Raw genomic sequence first — 19,128 nt, forward strand, 5'->3', positions numbered from 1 at the left:
TCTGAATACTTGGATTACTTCCACATTGAATTGCATTTTATAAGTGTCGTCCATCAAATCCTGCTTAATAAACAGGCCTATTCTTGTGGGGTGGGGGTGCGGTGATGCGGTGGTGACACGTATGCCAATAAAGCACCTAAATGCTGTCACAAAGAACCGGCAAAAGTAATAATTATGAATATGTCAAATATAGAAAGGAGATGTTTTAATTGTTTATTTTTATGTAAAGTGTTTTATTTGTCAGTGTCGGCTACAAAGATGAAGTTGGCGATGCTGACTTGCGCCAGAGAGAAATGCACATTTCATACGGATTACATATGCAGAGGGCAGTTCTTTCGTGTTGAACTGTTCTGTTTAAAAGTAGACATGTCTGTGAGGCAAGTAGGGCCTACTACCTTATGAGACGAGCTCCAGTTCACGCGCCGGCGCCTCCATTTCCTGATTATCTATTGTCTGCTATATTTACTTCTTATTAAATCCAGGCAATTGGTTGATGAAACACTGATTAAAATTAAGATACAATTAATACAAAATGAAATTCACTTTAAAGAAAGGCTTTGTGCTTTCTGTTTGAGGTCTCTGTGAAAGTTTTAAAGCAGTCTTTTAGTGTCGCTTTCAGAGCGCTCACGTCCGTAACGGAGAACTGTCCCATCCGTAACAATGTTTTTTTCCTCATAAATGCGAATACGAAAAATAAAATAAAATGAATATTTTATGTTCTGTCGAGAGCCAACCCTTCTTCATCCGGTGAGTAGTATTACTTTTGGTTTGCGCAGTGTAATTCACAGAATTACAAAATATATATATTTTGCCACCTAAAAGTTTAAGTTTTTTTGTCACGCATGTTTATTTCCCTCATATTAAATAGAAAACGCATGTAGACCGATATTTTTCTAATGTCTGGACTCCTTTATTAAGGGAGTATGGATATATAAACAGACGTTTCACTATTGGTAATAATGCATTTTCTGAGAATTTATATTTCATAGTTATAGTTTTGACTGCAAATGTCACGTCCATAACGCTGGAATTGACCAATTAAAAAATATATATCTTCAAATAGGTTTGTGGTGTAGGTCTACGTATTTGAAAAAAATTTACTTTAAGATGCTTCTTCAGGTTTGAGGTGGAGTCTTTGGACGCTGAAAGGAGGTTGGTTGCTGGCAAGCAGAGGTTGCACTGCACAGTTATTTATTTCGTTCTCCCTTCTCTTGTGAAATGCTAATGTGAAATGCTGTTTGAATTTCCAAGATATAAACGCATTCTTGCCCTGCCTCTGTTCCGGCTCCATCTCTACCTCTATCTCCCGCTGCTCCTCTTCCGACTCCATTGAGACTGATCACGCAAATCGCGAATTTTTTTTCGTTTTCATATTGGGGCTTCTGGGAAATGCATGGAGTTGCCTTAATTTATTTAGAGAGTGAATAAACTCGTGAAACAGAGAAGTATCGTCATGTAATCCATTGATTTCAACAATGTAACTGTATTCTAAATACCAACTATTTAAATTGTATCTGTAACGGAATACAGTTACTCATAATTTGTATTCTGAATACGTAACGCCGGTTCATGTATTCTGTTACTCCCCAACACTGCTCATCACAGAATAAACCTGACAGGGTGATCAGGACTGAAACAGAAGGGTCTTGTATCGCCCTGAATGCACAGCTAGACACGGTTTATCCGTTACATATAAGTATTAGTCATAAAAAATCTCAAAAACTTTGGAAACAATCTAAAGAAGATTAAACAACAAAATTATCTATAAGACCATATTTAGTCTTGTTTTTGTTTCTTTTGTTCATTATTGACCATATGAAGAAAATGGAGGAGGATGTAGACACATTTATACAATCTTACCACAGTTTCTCCAGTTTACAATGAGGATCCTTCAGTCCACCAGAGAGCAGCTTCACTCCTCTGTTTCCTAGTTTATTCTTAGACAGATTCAGTTCTCTCAGGTGTGAGGGGTTTGGTCTCAGAGCTGAAGCCAGAGCAGCACAACCTTCATCTGTAACACCACAATCCCACAACCTGTAGAGATTAAAGATACATGGTGAACTGATACCAGCTGCAAACATAGAATAAAATGTGTAAACTACAAATGTGATTTATAGAGACAGTAAAACATCCACATAAACATCATTAGAGGACAAACAGCATCAATATATAGAAAACGACACTGTTAAAGACACTGTTGCTGTTTGCTGTCAGTTTCTGACCTCTACAATCATCAGCTCTCTCTCTCTCTCTCTCTCTCTCTCTCTCTCTCTCTCACACACACACACACACACACACACACACACACACACACACACACCTGCACCTGCTAAAATCATAAATGTGATAATGTTTTATCAGTGTAGTGATTGTTGTCAAAGTGACTTACAGAACTGATCTGGATTCTTTAACCACAGGCAGCAGCTTCTGAAGAACTTCATCTGCTGTATTTTGTGCTCCAATAAACTTTTTTAGATCAAAATCCTCCATCTTCTGCTCTGATGTCAGCAACACATAAACCAGAGCTGACCACTGTGAAGAGGAGAGTTTGGCTTCTCCTATTTCTCCAGATCTCAGATAACGCTGGATCTCCTGCATCAGTGAAGCATCACCCAGTTCATTCAGACAGTGGAACAGATTGATGGATCTCTCTGGATTCTCCCTGATCTTCTGTCTGATGTACTGATCTGTTTCCTTTTTGTTGTAGGAGCAGCTTCCAGTCTGTGTCAGTAGTTCTCGTAAGAGATTCTGATTGTACTCCAATGAGAGACCCAGAAGGAAACGCAGGAAAAGGTCCAGATGTCCATTCTTACTCTGTAAAGCCTCATCCACAGCTCCCTGATGAAGCTCAGATAATGAATGATATTTCTTCTGGTTTAAAACCTTAGACAACAGACTTTGTTTGGTTTGCTCAAACACATAAATGTTCTTGTTTGTAAAGTAAATGTGTGCACATAGAGCTGCTAGATGTTCCTGGATGCTCAGATGAACAAAGCAGAAGACTTTCCCCTGATACAAGCCCAACTCCTCTCTGAAGATCTGAGTGCACAATCCTGAGTACACTGATGCTTCTGTCACATCAATGCCACACTCGCTCATGTCTTCCTCATAGAAGATCAGGTTGCCTTTCACAAGCTGCTGGAAAGCCAGTTTCCCCAGTTTGAGAATCATGTCTTCATCTTTCACTCTCTTCTCATAGTCCTTCTCATGTTTGATGTTGGTCTGAATGATCAGGAAGTGTGTGTACATTTGAGTGAGAGTCTTGGGAATCTCTCCTCTCTCTGCTTCACTCAACATCTTCTCTAGAACAGTGGCTGAGATCCAGCAGAACACTGGGATGTGGCACATGATGTGGAGGCTCCTTGAGGACTTCAGGTGTGAGATGATTGTATTGGCCAGACTCTGATCACTGATTCTCTTCCTGAAGTATTCCTCCTTCTGTGTGTCACTGAAGCCTCGTACCTCTGTCACTCGATGGACACACTCAGAGGGGACGAGATCCGCTGCTGCTGGTCTGGAGGTGATCCAGATGAGAGCAGAGGGAAGCAGATTCCCCTCAATGAGGTTCATCAGCAGCTCGTCCACTGAGGCTGATTCAGATATATTACACAGTTTCACTTCGCTCTTAAAGTTCAGAGACAGACGACACTCATCCAAACCATCAAAGATGAACAACATTTTATATTCTTCACTGGATATTTCCATTTCTTTTGTTTCAGGGAAAAAGACATGAAGAAGATCTGAAAGACTGAGTGTTTTGTCCTTCATCAAGTTGAGCTCTCTGAAAGGAAGTGGAAATATGAGCTGGACGTCCTGATTCTCTGTCCCTTCAGCCCAGTCCACAATGAACTTCTGCACAGAGACTGTTTTTCCAATGCCAGCGACTCCCTTTGTCAGCACAGTTCTGATGGGTTTGTCTTGTCCAGGTAAAGGTCTAAAGATGTCACAGCATTTGATCGGTGTGTCCTCTGTTTCTGCTCTCCTGGATTGTGTCTCAATCTGTCTCAACTCATGCTCATTATTGATCTCTCCACTTTCACTCTCTGTGATGTAGAGCTCTGTGTAGATCTCATTCAGGAGTGTTGGGTTTCCCTGCTTTGCTGTTCCTTCATACAGACACTGAAACTTCTTCAGCAGATTTGATCTGAATCTGCTTTGAACCAGTTGAGAGTCATGACTGAAAGATTAAAATAATAGATTACAGCATGAATTAAACATGTAAAAGTGATAGTAAAAAAAACAAAAAAAAACACTATTCGATTAAAAGTAATTTATTCATTTGGCTAGTGTGACTACAGTGAGTTGGTATAAGTGGTCCAAAGCATGGATGTTAACAAATACTCTGGGTTTGAGGGATGAAATGAAATGGCATTTATAACTGTCTGTCTAAAAAAAGAGGAAGAAAAGACACATCCAAATTCCCTCCAACTGGTGCAGGATCAATACAAAATATTTGCACACAAAAAACAGCAACGTTTTGATAAAAAATTAAATTAAAAAAGAGTGAATATTTGCATGGTTAAACAGATTTTTCATGATTATTATCTGTCTGTTTAACTAAAATATTGTACCTCAGATCAGTTGATGTGTGTTTTTCGTTAAATGTAACTAATGTGTCCATAGACCGGTCACTCTTCATGGACACACAGCTGGACTCCGGTGAGTTTGATCTCTTCACATGGAATTCACTTTAATAGAAGCGAGACAATAGAATAGAGATATTAGAATATGGAGAATATGAAAATCTCCGGTGAGATTGATCTCTGACTGTGTGATTGACTTTAAAAGAAATAGTGACAAGAAGAATTCATGTAGTTAAAGGGATAGTTCACCCAAAAATTACAATTACTCCGTGATTTACTCACCCTTAAGGTGTATATGACTTTCTTCTTTCAGACGAATATAATCACAGTTATATTAAAAAAGATCCTGGCTCTTCCAACTTTCCCAGGTGAAAAGGAAATGTATATAACATTTTTGGACATACTTAGTATATTTAACTTATACTATATTAAGTGCATATTAAATGTGTTATTTTGAAACAACTCCAAGTATATTAAATGTATTTCAAGATATGCTTAAGATCAATTTTAAGCTACTTGTAATACATTGTAATATATTAAGTTGTGCAAAAATGTTAGTGTTTAAGTGTATTTCTTTACAGTTCATTTAAAATGTACTTTCATATGTCTTAAATTACAGTTATAATATATTTTAAGCTTCATTTTAATGTACTTCAAGAACATTTCAATAGCATTTTAGCTCATTAGAAATATATTAGCATTATACTAATAGTTTATTATAAAGCTGTTTTATTCAGTATACTTAAAATTGTATATTAAAAGTGAAAAATAATTAAATATAAAATGTTAAGACATACACACTCTGAAATCAAGAAAACTTTAATATACTATCTTGTGTACAGTGCAAAATAAATACTGTACATAAGAGTAAATTTAAAAAGTACAGCAGCATATATAATCTCTTGAACATAAATACATTATAATAAAATCAGTGAAATGCTATGGCAGAGCTATATTTATGAAAAAAAAAATGTGTAGAACATTATAGTTATACATGTATTACTGAAAAATACACTATGAATATTACATCACTTAATAAGCATCACAATGCAATTTTCTGAAAAAATAAATATAATAATAAAAGTTGAAAAAAGTTGATCAGAACCTCTGTTTGGTGACAGAGCTCTGACATTCCCGGTTTGTCATGTGTTTGTGTTTAGTCTGGTTAGTTGTGAGCACATGGCTTGTCTTGTATTCCTTGTGCCATGTGCTCTCTTGTCAATTGTCTGGCCCCTCCCATCTTGTTACATGATTATTGATTAATTTGCACCACCTGCCTCCATCTACATTTGAGAAGATATCCACAAACAAAGTATTTAACAGTAAACACTGGTCTAAACATTATAATAATCACCATATTAGAGTAAACACTTATACTAGCCTACTTTTATCATGCTGTGTTTTATTATCGAAAAGCATCCTCGTGTCGTACATGTAATGTAATCAGACAATGTAAAGTTTATACAACAATAACATGCTTACTATTATGAGTGGAAATGTCTTACCTTAAAAATCTTCTCATCTTCAAATCGCGTTCTTCTAGTTCTTCTGAGGTAAATCCAAGGTAAACAGCACAGCACAAACACAGTCTCGACGAAAAGCAGAGAAGTACGTTACTGTAGTCTCTGATTCTTTGTTTTGAGGTAATGAGGGCGTTTACAGGTCTGCGTTCCTTCACGTGGACTATTTACATGTCAATCACTTGTGCGCGCGTGGGCGTGGTCACATTAGAGTTAATTAGCTCGGACTGGAGAAACTGTACATGTCGTTGCTTTCATACGGATTACTTAAACAGAGAATATTTGTTTTTGATATGATTTACATCATTTAAAATTGGAGACTTCAAGCTTTGTAAAGACATATGTTTCATGTCACAGTGACAAGCATTCGCTGAGTTACAGATCATTTTCTGTCGTGTTTCAGAATGAACTTCACATTGAGAGAGACGGCAGTTTATTTTCTATATTTTAAATAATTATCTTTATTTTACGAAAAACAAAACCTTTTTTTAATTTTATTATTAGTGTACACAAATAAAAGAAGACATTTAACAGTTTTGAATGATGTATAACACTTGCCTGTATGACAAAAATCGACGAAGTTATTTGAGTCTCTTTTGCACTGATAAGAAAAAAAAGCTAGACTATCGCACCGGCGCCATAGCCGACCCCAGGGGGTTAAGCACTGGTTTTGCATTGTCCTGCTGAAATACACAAGGCCTTCCCTGAAATAGACGTCGTCTGGAGGGGAGCATATGTTGCTCTAAAACCTTTATATACCTTTCAGCCTTCATAGTGTCTTCCAAAACATGCAAGCTGCCCATACTGTATGCACTTATGCACCCCCATACCATCAGAGATGCTGGCTTATGAACTGAACGCTGAAAACATGCTGGAAGGTCTCCCCTCTCTTCATCCCGGAGGACACAGCGTCCGTGATTTGTAGCACTGACCGGTAGCACTGACCCCCATCATCACCAAATATCTTGAGAAGCTAATCCTAGCTCACCTCAAGCCCAGTTTTCCTCCTGCACTAGACCCCCACCAGTATGCATATCGTGCCAACAGATCGACTGAGGATGCCATATACACTTTCCTCCACTCTGTCCTTGTTGAAGATTTTATTATTTAGAAAATAAGTAATTTAGCGGTATTTTTTGTACACTATTATTTCCTTTCTGTCTGTGGGTGACTTTTGCTTGACTTTGGAACCTGAGAGCAGAATGTGTTGTTACAGCAGAGAATTCTATTTCAGTAATGTCCAGGGGCGCGGGAAGAGGTTTTAGGTTGGGGGTGCTGATTTTTTTTGGGGGGGGGGGGGGGGGGGGGGCGTCACCACTTTTGAATGAGAAACAATATCAAGACTATAAAACTCGTCAAATCTCCGCGTATCACAACAAACGTATCAGTGAGAACACTTGTTCAAATAGCACACACTTAAACCTGACTGCACATCACATTTTTTACTTTATTGATTCTGCTTTTATTCGTAACGCAATGGACCGGTCAACGGGACATAAATTAATCCTTAAAGGATGGGACTGTATGGGACATTTGCACAAAAATAATAAATAACTTACCGTAGCCTATTTTATAAGTCGCTCCAGAGTCGCATATCAGTCAAAAAATGCGTCACGAGGAAGAAAAAACATATAGGCCTATAGCTTAAGTCGCACTGGACTAAGTCGCATTTTTTTAGAAATTTATTTCACAAAAAAAAAGAAAAAAACATGTTTCAGACAGTTCTCAGCTACGGACGTGAGCGCTCTAAAGCGGCACTAAACGAATGTTTTAAAACTTTCACAGAGACCTCAAACTGAAAGCACAAAGCCTGTCTTTAAATTTAATTTCGTTTTGTATTAATTGTATCTTAATTTTAATCGATGTTTCATCAAAAAAAATTGTCTGGTTTTAATAAATAAGAAGGCTATTAGAAAATAGATTATCAGGACACGGAGGCGCTGGCGAACCTGGAGCTCGTCTCATAATGAACCGAAACTCAGCGTAGGCCTATAAGGTAGCCTATCGCATCACAGACCTGAGACATATAGATAGCTTGAAATGTCTACTTTTAAGCAGAACAATTCAAAACGAAAGAAAACAGACTGCGCTGCTTATGTAGGCCTAATTCGTATGAAATGTGCATTTCTCTCTGGCGCTGCGAAGATCGCGATTCGTCAACTTCGTGGCTATAGCCCACACTGACATAAAAAAAAAACTGTTTTATTAGTAAACAATTAAAATGTCTCCTGCTATATTTTACATATTTGCCTGTTCCTTACAAAACACTAACAGTGGGGTTTTTGACTGTTTTTTTTTTTTTTTTGCAGCTGCGGACAAATTCTTTCGACACACACACACCTACACTCTGCGCTTATGTTTTAAAAACATAATTTAACATATATAACAATTTTTAAATAGCCCACTTAAAGTGTTTATTACAAATAAATGACTAAATGCTAAAAATGAATACATTTTAATGAACTAACATATGCATTGCATTTACAATTCTGTGAAAACAGGGGGTGCTGCAGCACCCCCAGCACCCCCACTTCCCGCGTCCCTGGTAATGTCACATGGTACAAAACTATTTCTCAAAATACCTATAGAATGTATTACCATCTTTTGGACAAGGATGTAGGTATATATGTTAAGCTGGACACTGCTTTAGAGGGTCTTTCTGCAGAAGGGCACTCGGCTTTGTTTGTTAATAAAGTCTAATATTTCTGGCATCAAATATCTCTGAAGTCATTCCCCTGAAAAGAATTAAACTACAACACCCTTACCCATCTAGATAATAGCAGTTCATATGCAAGGATGCTATTCATCGATTTCAGTTCAGCTTTTAATACAGTCATACCATCTGATCTGATCATGAAATTACACAGGCTTGGCATCAGCATATCCATCTGCAACTGGATATTGGACTTTCTGATCAACAGACCCCAGATGGTAAGGTTAAATAACCTCTTCTCCACTACACTTCCTCTAAACACTGGTGTGCCACAAGGGTGTGTGCTCAGCCAATTACTGTACACCCTCTTCACCCATGACTGCTCCCCCATTCACAACACTAACTCCATCATCAAATTTGCAGACGATACAATGGTGCTTGGCTTGATCAGGGACAATGATGAATCAGCCTACAGGGAGGAAGTGCAGCATCTGGCTGCATGGTGTGCAAATAATAACCTTGCGCTCAACACCTCCAAAACCAAAGAGCTCATTGTTGATTTCCGGAAAGCAAAGGCAGGCACCCACACACCCATTTACATCAATGGGGCTGAAGTAGAGCGGGTCACTAGCTTCAAGCTCCTGGGTGTCCACGTTTCACAAGACCTCTCCTGGTCACTCAATACCTTCATTTTTTTATTTTTTATTTTTTTATTTGACAATAAAAGTTAAAACAAGTACAATCAAGCCCAAAAGACCAATTCATACACATTTTTTAAAAACTGTCGAGGATATACACAATAAAGCCACAGGTTTATTTCCATTGTGGTCCTCTGTATTCAAAAATGGACGAGCAGTTCATAATGGGAATGAAATCAACACACATCAACATATCACATAATAACATCTAGAAACATAGTTAAAAAAGCCATTTCTTAACTTCTCTTCTAAAAGGACCTTCTTCTTGAATTTGTTTTAAGCAATCAGGCAATTCATTCCAAGCAACAGCACTAGAATACAAAAAATAATTCTTCCCAATTAAACTCTTAAACCGACACAAGTATTTATTATTTATCCTTGCCCTTGTAGAAAAACCATGAACATCTCTTATAAAAACATAGTAGTCATACAAGTACTTCGGAACATTTCTCTGTAATATTTTGGACACACATCATCAACTTAAGAAAAATTACCCTTTTGTCAACTTTTAAAAACCCTATTTCCCTAAAATGATTATTATTCAATTGCATTCATGGATGAAGCCTCAGAATAATTCTACACAACTTGTTCTGAGCAGTCTGTAATTTACTTTTGACTCGTTTCGTAGAGCCACTATAGCAGAAAGTTGCCGCATAATCAAAATGTGTTTGCACTAATGCACCAGCTAACAATTTTAAGGTTTGTTTATCTAAGTAAGCAGCCTGTCTTGCTAAGAATTTTATTCGATTACATACTTTAGAATGAACTACAACAGCCATGCTATCCCCTGTCAATTTATTATCCAAAGTACATCCTAAGTATTTCACTTCTTGTTTAGAAGTAATAGTCAAATCTCCAACCCTTACATCTAATTTGGAACATTTTCTCAATTTAGCCGCAGAGCCAAATAAAATAGCTTCAGTTTTCCCTAAATGTAAAAACAGCTTATTTTGAAAAAACAAACAAACAAACAGTTGGATACTTCTGCAATCTCTCTACTTAATTCACTTTCTATTATTTCTTTCCTCTCATCAGTAACAATTATTGTAGCATCATCAGCATATAATAAAAGGTGATCATTATGATCAATAAACCTCAACAACGCCTCTTCTTCCTCAGGAAATTGAAAAAAAGCTGAACTGTCCCCTCAGATACTCTATAACTTCTATCGCTGCACAGTTGAGAGCATTCTCACTAACTGCATCACGGTGTGGTATGGGAACTGCACAATGGCAGACAGGAAAGCACTACAGCGAGTGGTGAAAACTGCACAAAAAATCATTGGCACATCACTCCCAGCCATTACTGATCTACATCACTCATGGTGTTTGCGACGTGCTCACAATATCATCAAGGACCACACACACCCCAGTCTAGGACTGTTCTCCATCCTCCCGTCTAGGAGACATTACAGGAGCCTTAGAAGTCGCACCAGCAGGCTCAGAAACAGCTTTTTTCCCAACGCCATAACGCTGCTCAACATCAAGCCCCAACACTAGCCCCTGTCCCTGTGCTGCTCCGCCATTTCTCTCCTTTATTTATTTTCTTGCACTCGGATTATAGACTGTCTGACTACCTCTGATCACTATGCACTTTACTAATACATTTCAACCATGCACTATAAGAAATCTCTACTTATATGGCCTATGGATCTTCTGAATTTTTACAGAACTCTATACATCATATTTGCAAAATGCCTTTTTTTAATAATCATACTGCATTCTGTATTTTTATGTTTTTTTTTTAACATTGCTATAAAAAAAAAGCACTTTAATGATTGATTGACTGGTTAGATGTAAAACTGCATTTAGTTGTACAGGTTGTACTTGTCTAATGACAATAAAGTTGAATCTTGAATCAGAATTGAATCTGATCTGATTTCCAACAAGAATGTCAAATTTGGACTCGTCTGACCATAGAACACTTTTCCACTTTGAAATAGTCCATTTTAAATGAGCCTTGGCCCACAGGACACGGCGCTTCTGGACCATGTTCACATATGGCTTCCTTTTTGCATGATTTAGTTGGCGTCTGCAGATGGCACGGCGGATTGTGTTTACCGACAGTGGTTTCTGGAAGTATTCCTGGGCCCATTTAGTAATGTCATTGACACAATCATGCCGATGAGTGATGCAGTGTCGTCTGAGGGCCCAAAGACATCCAATAAAGGTCTCCGGCCTTGTCCCTTACGCACAGAGATTTCTCCAGTTTCTCTGAATCTTTTGATGATGTTGTGAACTGTAGATGATGAGATTTGCAAAGCCTTTGCAATTTGACGTTGAGGAACATTGTTTTTAAAGTATTACACAATCTTTTCACGCAGTCTTTCACAGATTGGAGAGCCTCTGCCCATCTTTACTTCTGAGAGATTCTGCCTTTTATAGCTAATCATGTTACAGACCTGATATCAATTAACTTAATTAGTTGCTAGATGTTCTCCGAGCTGAATCTTTTCAAAATTTCTTGCTTTTTCAGCCATTTTTTGCCCCCGTGCCAACTTTTTTGAGACCTGTAGCAGGCATCAAATTTAAAATGAGCTCATTTAGTGGATAAAAGTGTAAAATTTCTCCATTTAAACATTTGTTATGTCATATATCTTCTATTGTGAATAAAATATTGGCTCATGTGATTTGAAAGTCTTTTAGTTTTCATTTTATTCAAATTTAAAAAACGGCCCAACTTTTTCGGAATTCGGGTTGTAAATCATGGGGTAATTTTCATTTTGGGGTGAACTACCCTTTTCACTTGACAATTGTACATTGCACCGTGATAGTTATCTATCCATCCAAAAGGTTGTACCTCAGATCAGTTGATGTGTGTTCTCCCTTAAACACTGGTGGTCGTTCCATAGACTGGTCACTCTTCATGGACACACAGCTGGACTCCGGTGAGTTTGATCTCTCCAAATGGAATTGACTTTATCAGAAAAGGAGACAGAAACTCATTTTCATTTAGCTTATTTTACATGTAGATAAACCTCATATAGAGAATCTATCCAAGTCTATCCAAGAGAAGCTTCACAAAAGTTGAAGAGTGAAGACATTGCACAAGGATAAATCCAGCCATCTATCTATTCCATTCACGGCACCAGACTAGCTCTCAGAACACCTTCCCAATCATGGCAAACATGCAGAACACCCTGTTATGTGACATACACTGTATTATCCATAACATTAAGGTCATATGAAGATTGTGATGTACCTGAATGCTGGAGAAACATCTCCATCTCTGAATGTTTCTCTGTCCTCCATGATTCATTCAGTCTTCATGGAGCGTCACAGGTAAGCCTGAAGAGTCAGAAACACTGATTCAGACACACTGACAAAGTATTTCACCTTCATATGTAATATATGAGGACAGAGGAGCAGATTTATGACACAGATGTCCTGTGTGTCTTTGAGAAGTTGACACAAACACTGAAGTTTCACATTCGCCATATTTCTCTCCCTTTTCCCCCCATTATGTCATTTGTAAACACTTATTACTTAAAGTACTACTTTAAACTACTGTAACAACAACAGTAATGCTGTTAAAATGTGTTAATGTGATAATGTTTCTGCAACACCGTGAAAATAGATTATATAAAGTAATGACATGCATGTTGTATCAGTTCACTTAAGTTTTATAATTGGAATCAAATGACAACCTGATATCATCGGAATCAACAGGTTCTCTTGTGCAGTTTGATATAGAACATTCACACAAGTATTAATATATATATAAGTATAATAGCTGAGATGATTGTAACAATGTGCTTCGACTGGACCCACAAACACACTGTGGTCATTGTATATGCCAACATTTAGTACATCTGTGAAGTGACTAACATGCACAAATATGTGTTCAATATTTATTCCAACTTGTTTGCTGGTAAAAAAAAAAAAAATGTTTACTAATTATATGTAGGTTGTAACAACAGCACTCTTTGTAATTGACATTAACTTTTGATTATATTATATCAAAACACTACAAACGTAAAATCAAAAAGTGTTTGGTTTAAAGAATGTTACACATTTAGAAGTAGTGTTCCCTTATGTGTAGATAACGAACATTAAGCCTACATAACAAATAGGGCCTCTGTATCCAACAAAAAGACAATTAAGACACAATAATAAGATTTAGATCCTCTTTAAGTTCATATGTGGTTACTTACGTTAACTAGAAAGTCACTTTCATGCGCCACACTTGAATACTTGATCACTTGATCGAAAAGCAACTCAACTCAGCTTCTCAAAACGTTCATGTTTTTTAAGAGCACGTCATTTCATACATAAACAACGAAAAACAATACTATTAAATATTGCTACATTAGCATTAGATGCCTTTTTTACAATCCAAATCTTCCATCCTGGTGTAAAATGGCGCATGTAAACACTGAACATCTACTTTCACTTTCATTCTGGCAAAAAATTTCCGGTCGCCGTTTCCTTCCATCAGCAATAATTTCACGCTGTGAACTTTGTGTGGAGACATGTGGAAATAAGTAAAAACGACAGTAATAGAAACTCATGTTAGATATGTGTTGGATAGAAAAATAGTCACCCAAACAAAGCAGAACAGGGACAGTCTTTACATCCCAGAGCATTTTTAATTTATAAAGATGGATTTATGCTTGAAGATGATAACTCATGGGAATATTATTATCATTATATGTTGTTTTGTTCATCACTAGTATCAGGTATTTACACAGCAGCACATTGGAAAAAAAGAAAAGCACTTGTCAAAAACATTCACAAACAAGCATTTAAGGTGCATCTCTTTAAAATGTAATTTGCTGAAATCGAATGTTACATGACCTGAATGCCAATCAACATTCAGTCAAAACAAGCACACTAATTAAATCATTATAAACTGTTATGAAAATGTAAAAAATTGAAGCTTGGGCATAAATTCTGACGGTGCGTCTCTGTGACGTCACGCGTTTCACTCCGCGTCGCATTCATAGACAGTAAAATAAATGGACACAGCGACCCCATAGATTTCAACGGAGAAAAGTGAAGTCAATTAGAAGCACTCACTTCCTGATGGCTGAGCGCAGACTCACACTGAGCTTGACCACGTAGATGTGACGTGAGCAACCCGTCTGTCTTCTAGTAGCTGTGCCAAGAGAAATCTGAATCATTCCCTTCCGAACCTTGCAGAGACGGAGAGCGTGAGTAGGAGATGTCCATGAGCTAGGAGCAGGAGCAACTTTATGACTCTCTATGGGCTTCTCCCTTGACTTTATCAGACTTTATGCCTCCATGTCCCCCCGATTGACTGAGAGCTTCTCCTCCTGTCTATACGGTAATTTCCAGAGAGTTGCGTGGTTACGACACAATCGTTAGCCTATTTTTACAAAAACTGCTTCTACGGGGCCATAACGTAAGATACAAGGTAATGGAGCCTTTTATACATTGTCGCGTTTCTTTAGAAATAAACAATGGACAAATAGTCTTTAAATGCCTCAGATGTAAAGTTATTCGCTGTCAAAGTGACGCCAAAATGAATGGGAGTCAATGGAATGCTAACAGCAGGTGAAGGCTTGTTAGCCAATGGCAGCCCCCGGGGGAGGTACGCTTTTCGGGTGATGGATTAGCCCCCTGGTCGCATTTCGGGAAGGCGCCGCCATCTTGGCAGGATACACTATTCGTTGCCATGGTTACTTCAACAGTGAGACGAGAGATATAGCGGCAGAGAGAGAGAGAGCAGCTTGATATTTGATTGCATTTTGCTATACGGTGCAGTTTAGTGGGAATAAATGGAGAAGGAGGAATTCTCTATTATTCCAAAGATACCCGGATGGTCTACTTTTTCCGGTCAGAATCCGAGGTGCAGATCCGTGCTCACTCTAATGGCTAAAATTACCCACAACCAATTGCGTGTTGGACAAGGATTTGATTAGAACTACAAAAAAAAAAAAAAAAAAAAAAAAAAAAACAGACATGGAGGAAGTGCAAGTCCGGTAGTTATGTAGAGAGGTTCAGATAAAGGGGTTTGAGTGATTAATTATCAGTATCTAACCTGACGAAAATGTATTTATTCAATGTTGTCCACATTATATTTCATCTGCAACAACAGTGTGAACTTTTGTAAAGATACATTTAGCCATTAACCTTTAAATGCATCATTATATTCATATTGCAAACACATGAGGAGAGTCTCCGCATGAAAGACCCACGACTGCAGATCAACGTGCGACAACATTTCTCTCCGAAACGGTAGGAAATGAAATTAGATGGAATGGAGGATTTTAACTGTGACAAGATGATTGACAGGGCAGTTTATGGTGACAGGATGCACGTAACTTACATTTACATTTACATTTAGTCATTTAGCAGACGCCCTTATCCAAAGCGACTTACAAATTAGGACTAAGTTCAGCGAGTCATCATAAAGAGGCAAAAGCAACAACAACGCAGGAAGTGCTCAAAATACGAAGTTCTGGTATTATTCAGAGTAGCATAAGCCTGATAAGTGATGTTTCAAAGGGAAAGGATTTTTTTTTCTTTTTTTTATTTTTATTTTTTTTATAAGGTTAAGTGCTCACGGAAGAGATTGGTTTTCAGCTGTTTTTTGAATGTTGTCAGGGATTCTGCATTCCGGATGAGGGTGGGGAGAGCGTTCCACCAGCATGGAACTGTAAATGAGAATGTTCTGGAAAGTGATTTTGTGGCTTTCTGTGATGGAACCACGAGACGTCGCTCGTTGACCGATCGTAGGTGTCTGGTAGGGATGTAGACTCGTAGGAGTGAGTGAAAGTAGGAGGGAGCTGAGCCTGTGATAGTTCTGTAAGCAACAGAGCTGTCTGTTAAAGATGACGAAGTAGTATGTCCCAAAGCTTGCCTACTCTTTTGCTACACACTCAAAAGTATGTACTTTTTCTTAGTACAAAGAGTACATAATTTTAGGGCGTAGTATAAGTAGGCGGATTAGGTCGCAGCATGAGTCTCTCCTCCGGCCTCCAGCTCCTGTCAGGTGTAGCTGTGGATCGATTTGTTATTGGTGGCAGAGAGTAAAGAAGCTTTAATTGAAGCAACTACTTTGGTCTGGAAACGTTGTGCACTGGCGACACCTGCTGGTGAAACTAGATCTCAAACATCATTGACACCTTTTAATAAACAATTGCAAATGTTTTCATACAAGTGTAATGGTTTAAGTATAAATTACAATTCATTAAATGCCATTAAATATATTGTGTTTTTAGTTAGGGGCTTCATGTTGGTCTTAATTTGTCTTAAAGTCATCATGAAACTGAAGTTGTGCTGGTCTTCTCTTCCCTATTGTTCTGATTATACAAGTGAAATGCCTCTGGAACAAGAATAAATGTGGGCGGGGCTTGATTGTGTCCGTGGGGAATTGATTGGATGATTGGATGGTTGTGGTTTGCTATTGGTGGATCTCATGTGAGTGACAGGTTATAGCCCCGCCCTTGTCACCAGAGAAGAGAAGAGATGTTGCAAGAGGAACTTATTCTGATTCAAGATTTTTAACACTATAATGATGTGCACCCATAAATAATTTAGAATAAACACTGCAATATTACATAATTTTGTATGTATTTTTATATTATTATTATTTTTTTTTTTTTATTTTTTATTTTTTTAAACAAGAATAGTCCATTTTTATTTTATGGTGACTTTAACCTCTGGTCTAAGAGTACTAGATCACAACATGTGAACACAATCAATACTTCCTGGGAAACTGGCATCAAATCTCAATAAAATGGTTATCTCAAAAAATCTCAGTAAATTGCTGTGTAAGCCACTGTCGCTTATTGATCCTGTATGATAAATGACTCAGGGTGTGCAGATGGAAGTTAATAACAAGCGCTGTCGTGTTATTGTGTTCAGATACCTGATGTTTGGGATGTTCTAGATAGTTCTGGGAGGTCATTACATCAAATCATTTCATGACTTCGGCTCAGGCATTTCAGAATGAATAAAACAATATTTGAGATATTGTACTGTGAGATGAGATAGATGCTGCATTTATATCCAATCACATCCTCTGTTGAGTTAGTTGTGTGTGTCTGAGATTACTGTGTTCACTGGAGAGGACAGATGTATCAGTACTCCAAACCATGATCAGCAATGCAATGAAACCAATAATTACATCATCAGAAGGGTTTTAGACGACTATAGAGATCCGTTAAAAAGTGTAATTATTTTTATCATTTTTTCACAATCTCTAGTTTTTCAAAAGTATTTTTGTTTTTATTTTAGTGTCTTTTAATGTAATGAACAATTAATGTAATTTGACCTGTGAAGTGGCTTTGCTGCATGGCGTTGACGTGAACGATCGAGTCCCGCGTACGAGGCGTTTGTTATTGCAGCTTGTACTTGTTCTCTGTTGTAGTGCATTAGCACTATTGTGGTGATTGAATATTACTGCAGTCTACATCAAATATTGGCTGAGATTCATTCCTCCTGCACAGACTCATGTGCGTTATCAGTTTGAGGACGCGCAACAGGAACGAGCACAACTGACAGTGGAAATGGCATAAATTAAAGTGGACTTATTAGGCCCCTTTTTACAAGATGTAATATTAGTCTCAGTGTCCCCAGACTGTGTGTGTGTGAAGTTTCAGCTCAAAATACCCCACAGATCAGTTATTATACCATGTTGTAAATGTCAATTTTTGAAAAATGCAAATGAGCTGCTGCTCCGCCCCCTTTCCAGAAGAGGGCAGAGCCTTACAGTTTGTGCCTTGGATAATCTGCTAAAAATGAAAACATCTGTAATCTCACGCTCACGTGACAAAAGTAAAGTTTATTATCTGCATGTGTTTTAAAGCCATATCAGTCTAAACTTCTGATATATGAGGTGTTTTCGACATCGGCTGCGGCTGGAAGAGGAGGAGCTGAAAACTGAGATGTGAAGTCGGACACTTTCTGCTTCCTGTACTGACTCTTGCACTGTGTTTCCATACTTTACCACAGCTGAAGTGAAATAGATGCAATATTTGCCAAATACACAGACATTTCAGAGACATTTTCATTTAAAACTTTATGTACTGTAATACAGCGTCTGTTTGTACAATAAGAAAAATTCAACATAAGCTTGGCTATACTATCAATGCAGCGCGGTCTACGTTTTTTTATCAGTTTTATTTTGTTACACATGACACAATATAACATCACGACTACATGAAAAGAGACTTTACTGTTGTAAATAACAGATTTGTGAGCATTAGTGGAACTGCTGGTGTGAGAATAAACACGAAACACGCGTGGTCGTTGTCGTGGTGGATTCGGCCAATCGTGGAACAGCTGTGTCCTCATCAGAGCTTGTGACCCACTCTGAAACTGCGCAGAATGAACCAGCCGCTGCTCTCGAATCGCTCTCGTTGTACTTTGATGTCATACGTCACAGTCACGAGGCGTCGGCGCTGTCTCAAGTTGGACACAATTTCTATCCGGCATGCACTGCTTCAAGTCAGCCGCCGATCGCTCTGCACTGTGCTGTATGAAGTCCAACAAGCCTATGGTTTTCTGAGCGCACACACCGAATCACGCGCACAGAAAGCTGGCTGTCAGACGGAGCATCCCGTGAGTATTAAACTAAGTTCTCTTTCACGTCTTATTGATCTTAAACTGTCAAACACACACAAGGTTATGTCAAAAACACACAAAGTTCACATAAACACAGTCAGTTATGTCTGTGAACGTAAACAGCAGGGAAAGAAATCTGTG

The 19,128-nt window shown here is 38.0% G+C and overlaps 1 protein-coding gene across 3 annotated transcripts in view; it reads right to left on the reverse strand.

Moving 5' to 3' along the window:
- LOC309477794 (NACHT, LRR and PYD domains-containing protein 3-like) overlaps nt 1–19,128 on the reverse strand; it is a 105,079-nt gene that overhangs the window by 27,720 nt on the left and 58,231 nt on the right. For 2 of the 3 annotated variants that reach the window (XR_014198704.1, XR_014198705.1), the window contains 3 exons: nt 12,656–12,741; nt 12,254–12,370; nt 4,746–4,779 (listed from right to left, as the gene is read on the reverse strand). Coding sequence is in view for 1 of the 3 variants with exons in the window: in XM_082141205.1 (XP_081997331.1) it covers nt 1,861–2,034 (174 nt within the window). In the remaining 2 variants the exon portion in view is untranslated. Of the gene's footprint in view, nt 1–1,860; nt 2,035–4,745; nt 4,780–12,253; nt 12,371–12,655; nt 12,742–19,128 lie in introns of those variants that run through there. The other variant, XM_082141205.1, reaches the window with a different exon arrangement.

This window comes from Leuciscus leuciscus (genome assembly GCF_965113295.1).
Source record: "Leuciscus leuciscus genome assembly, chromosome: 16".
In the NCBI taxonomy this organism is placed as follows: Eukaryota; Metazoa; Chordata; class Actinopteri; order Cypriniformes; family Leuciscidae; genus Leuciscus; species Leuciscus leuciscus.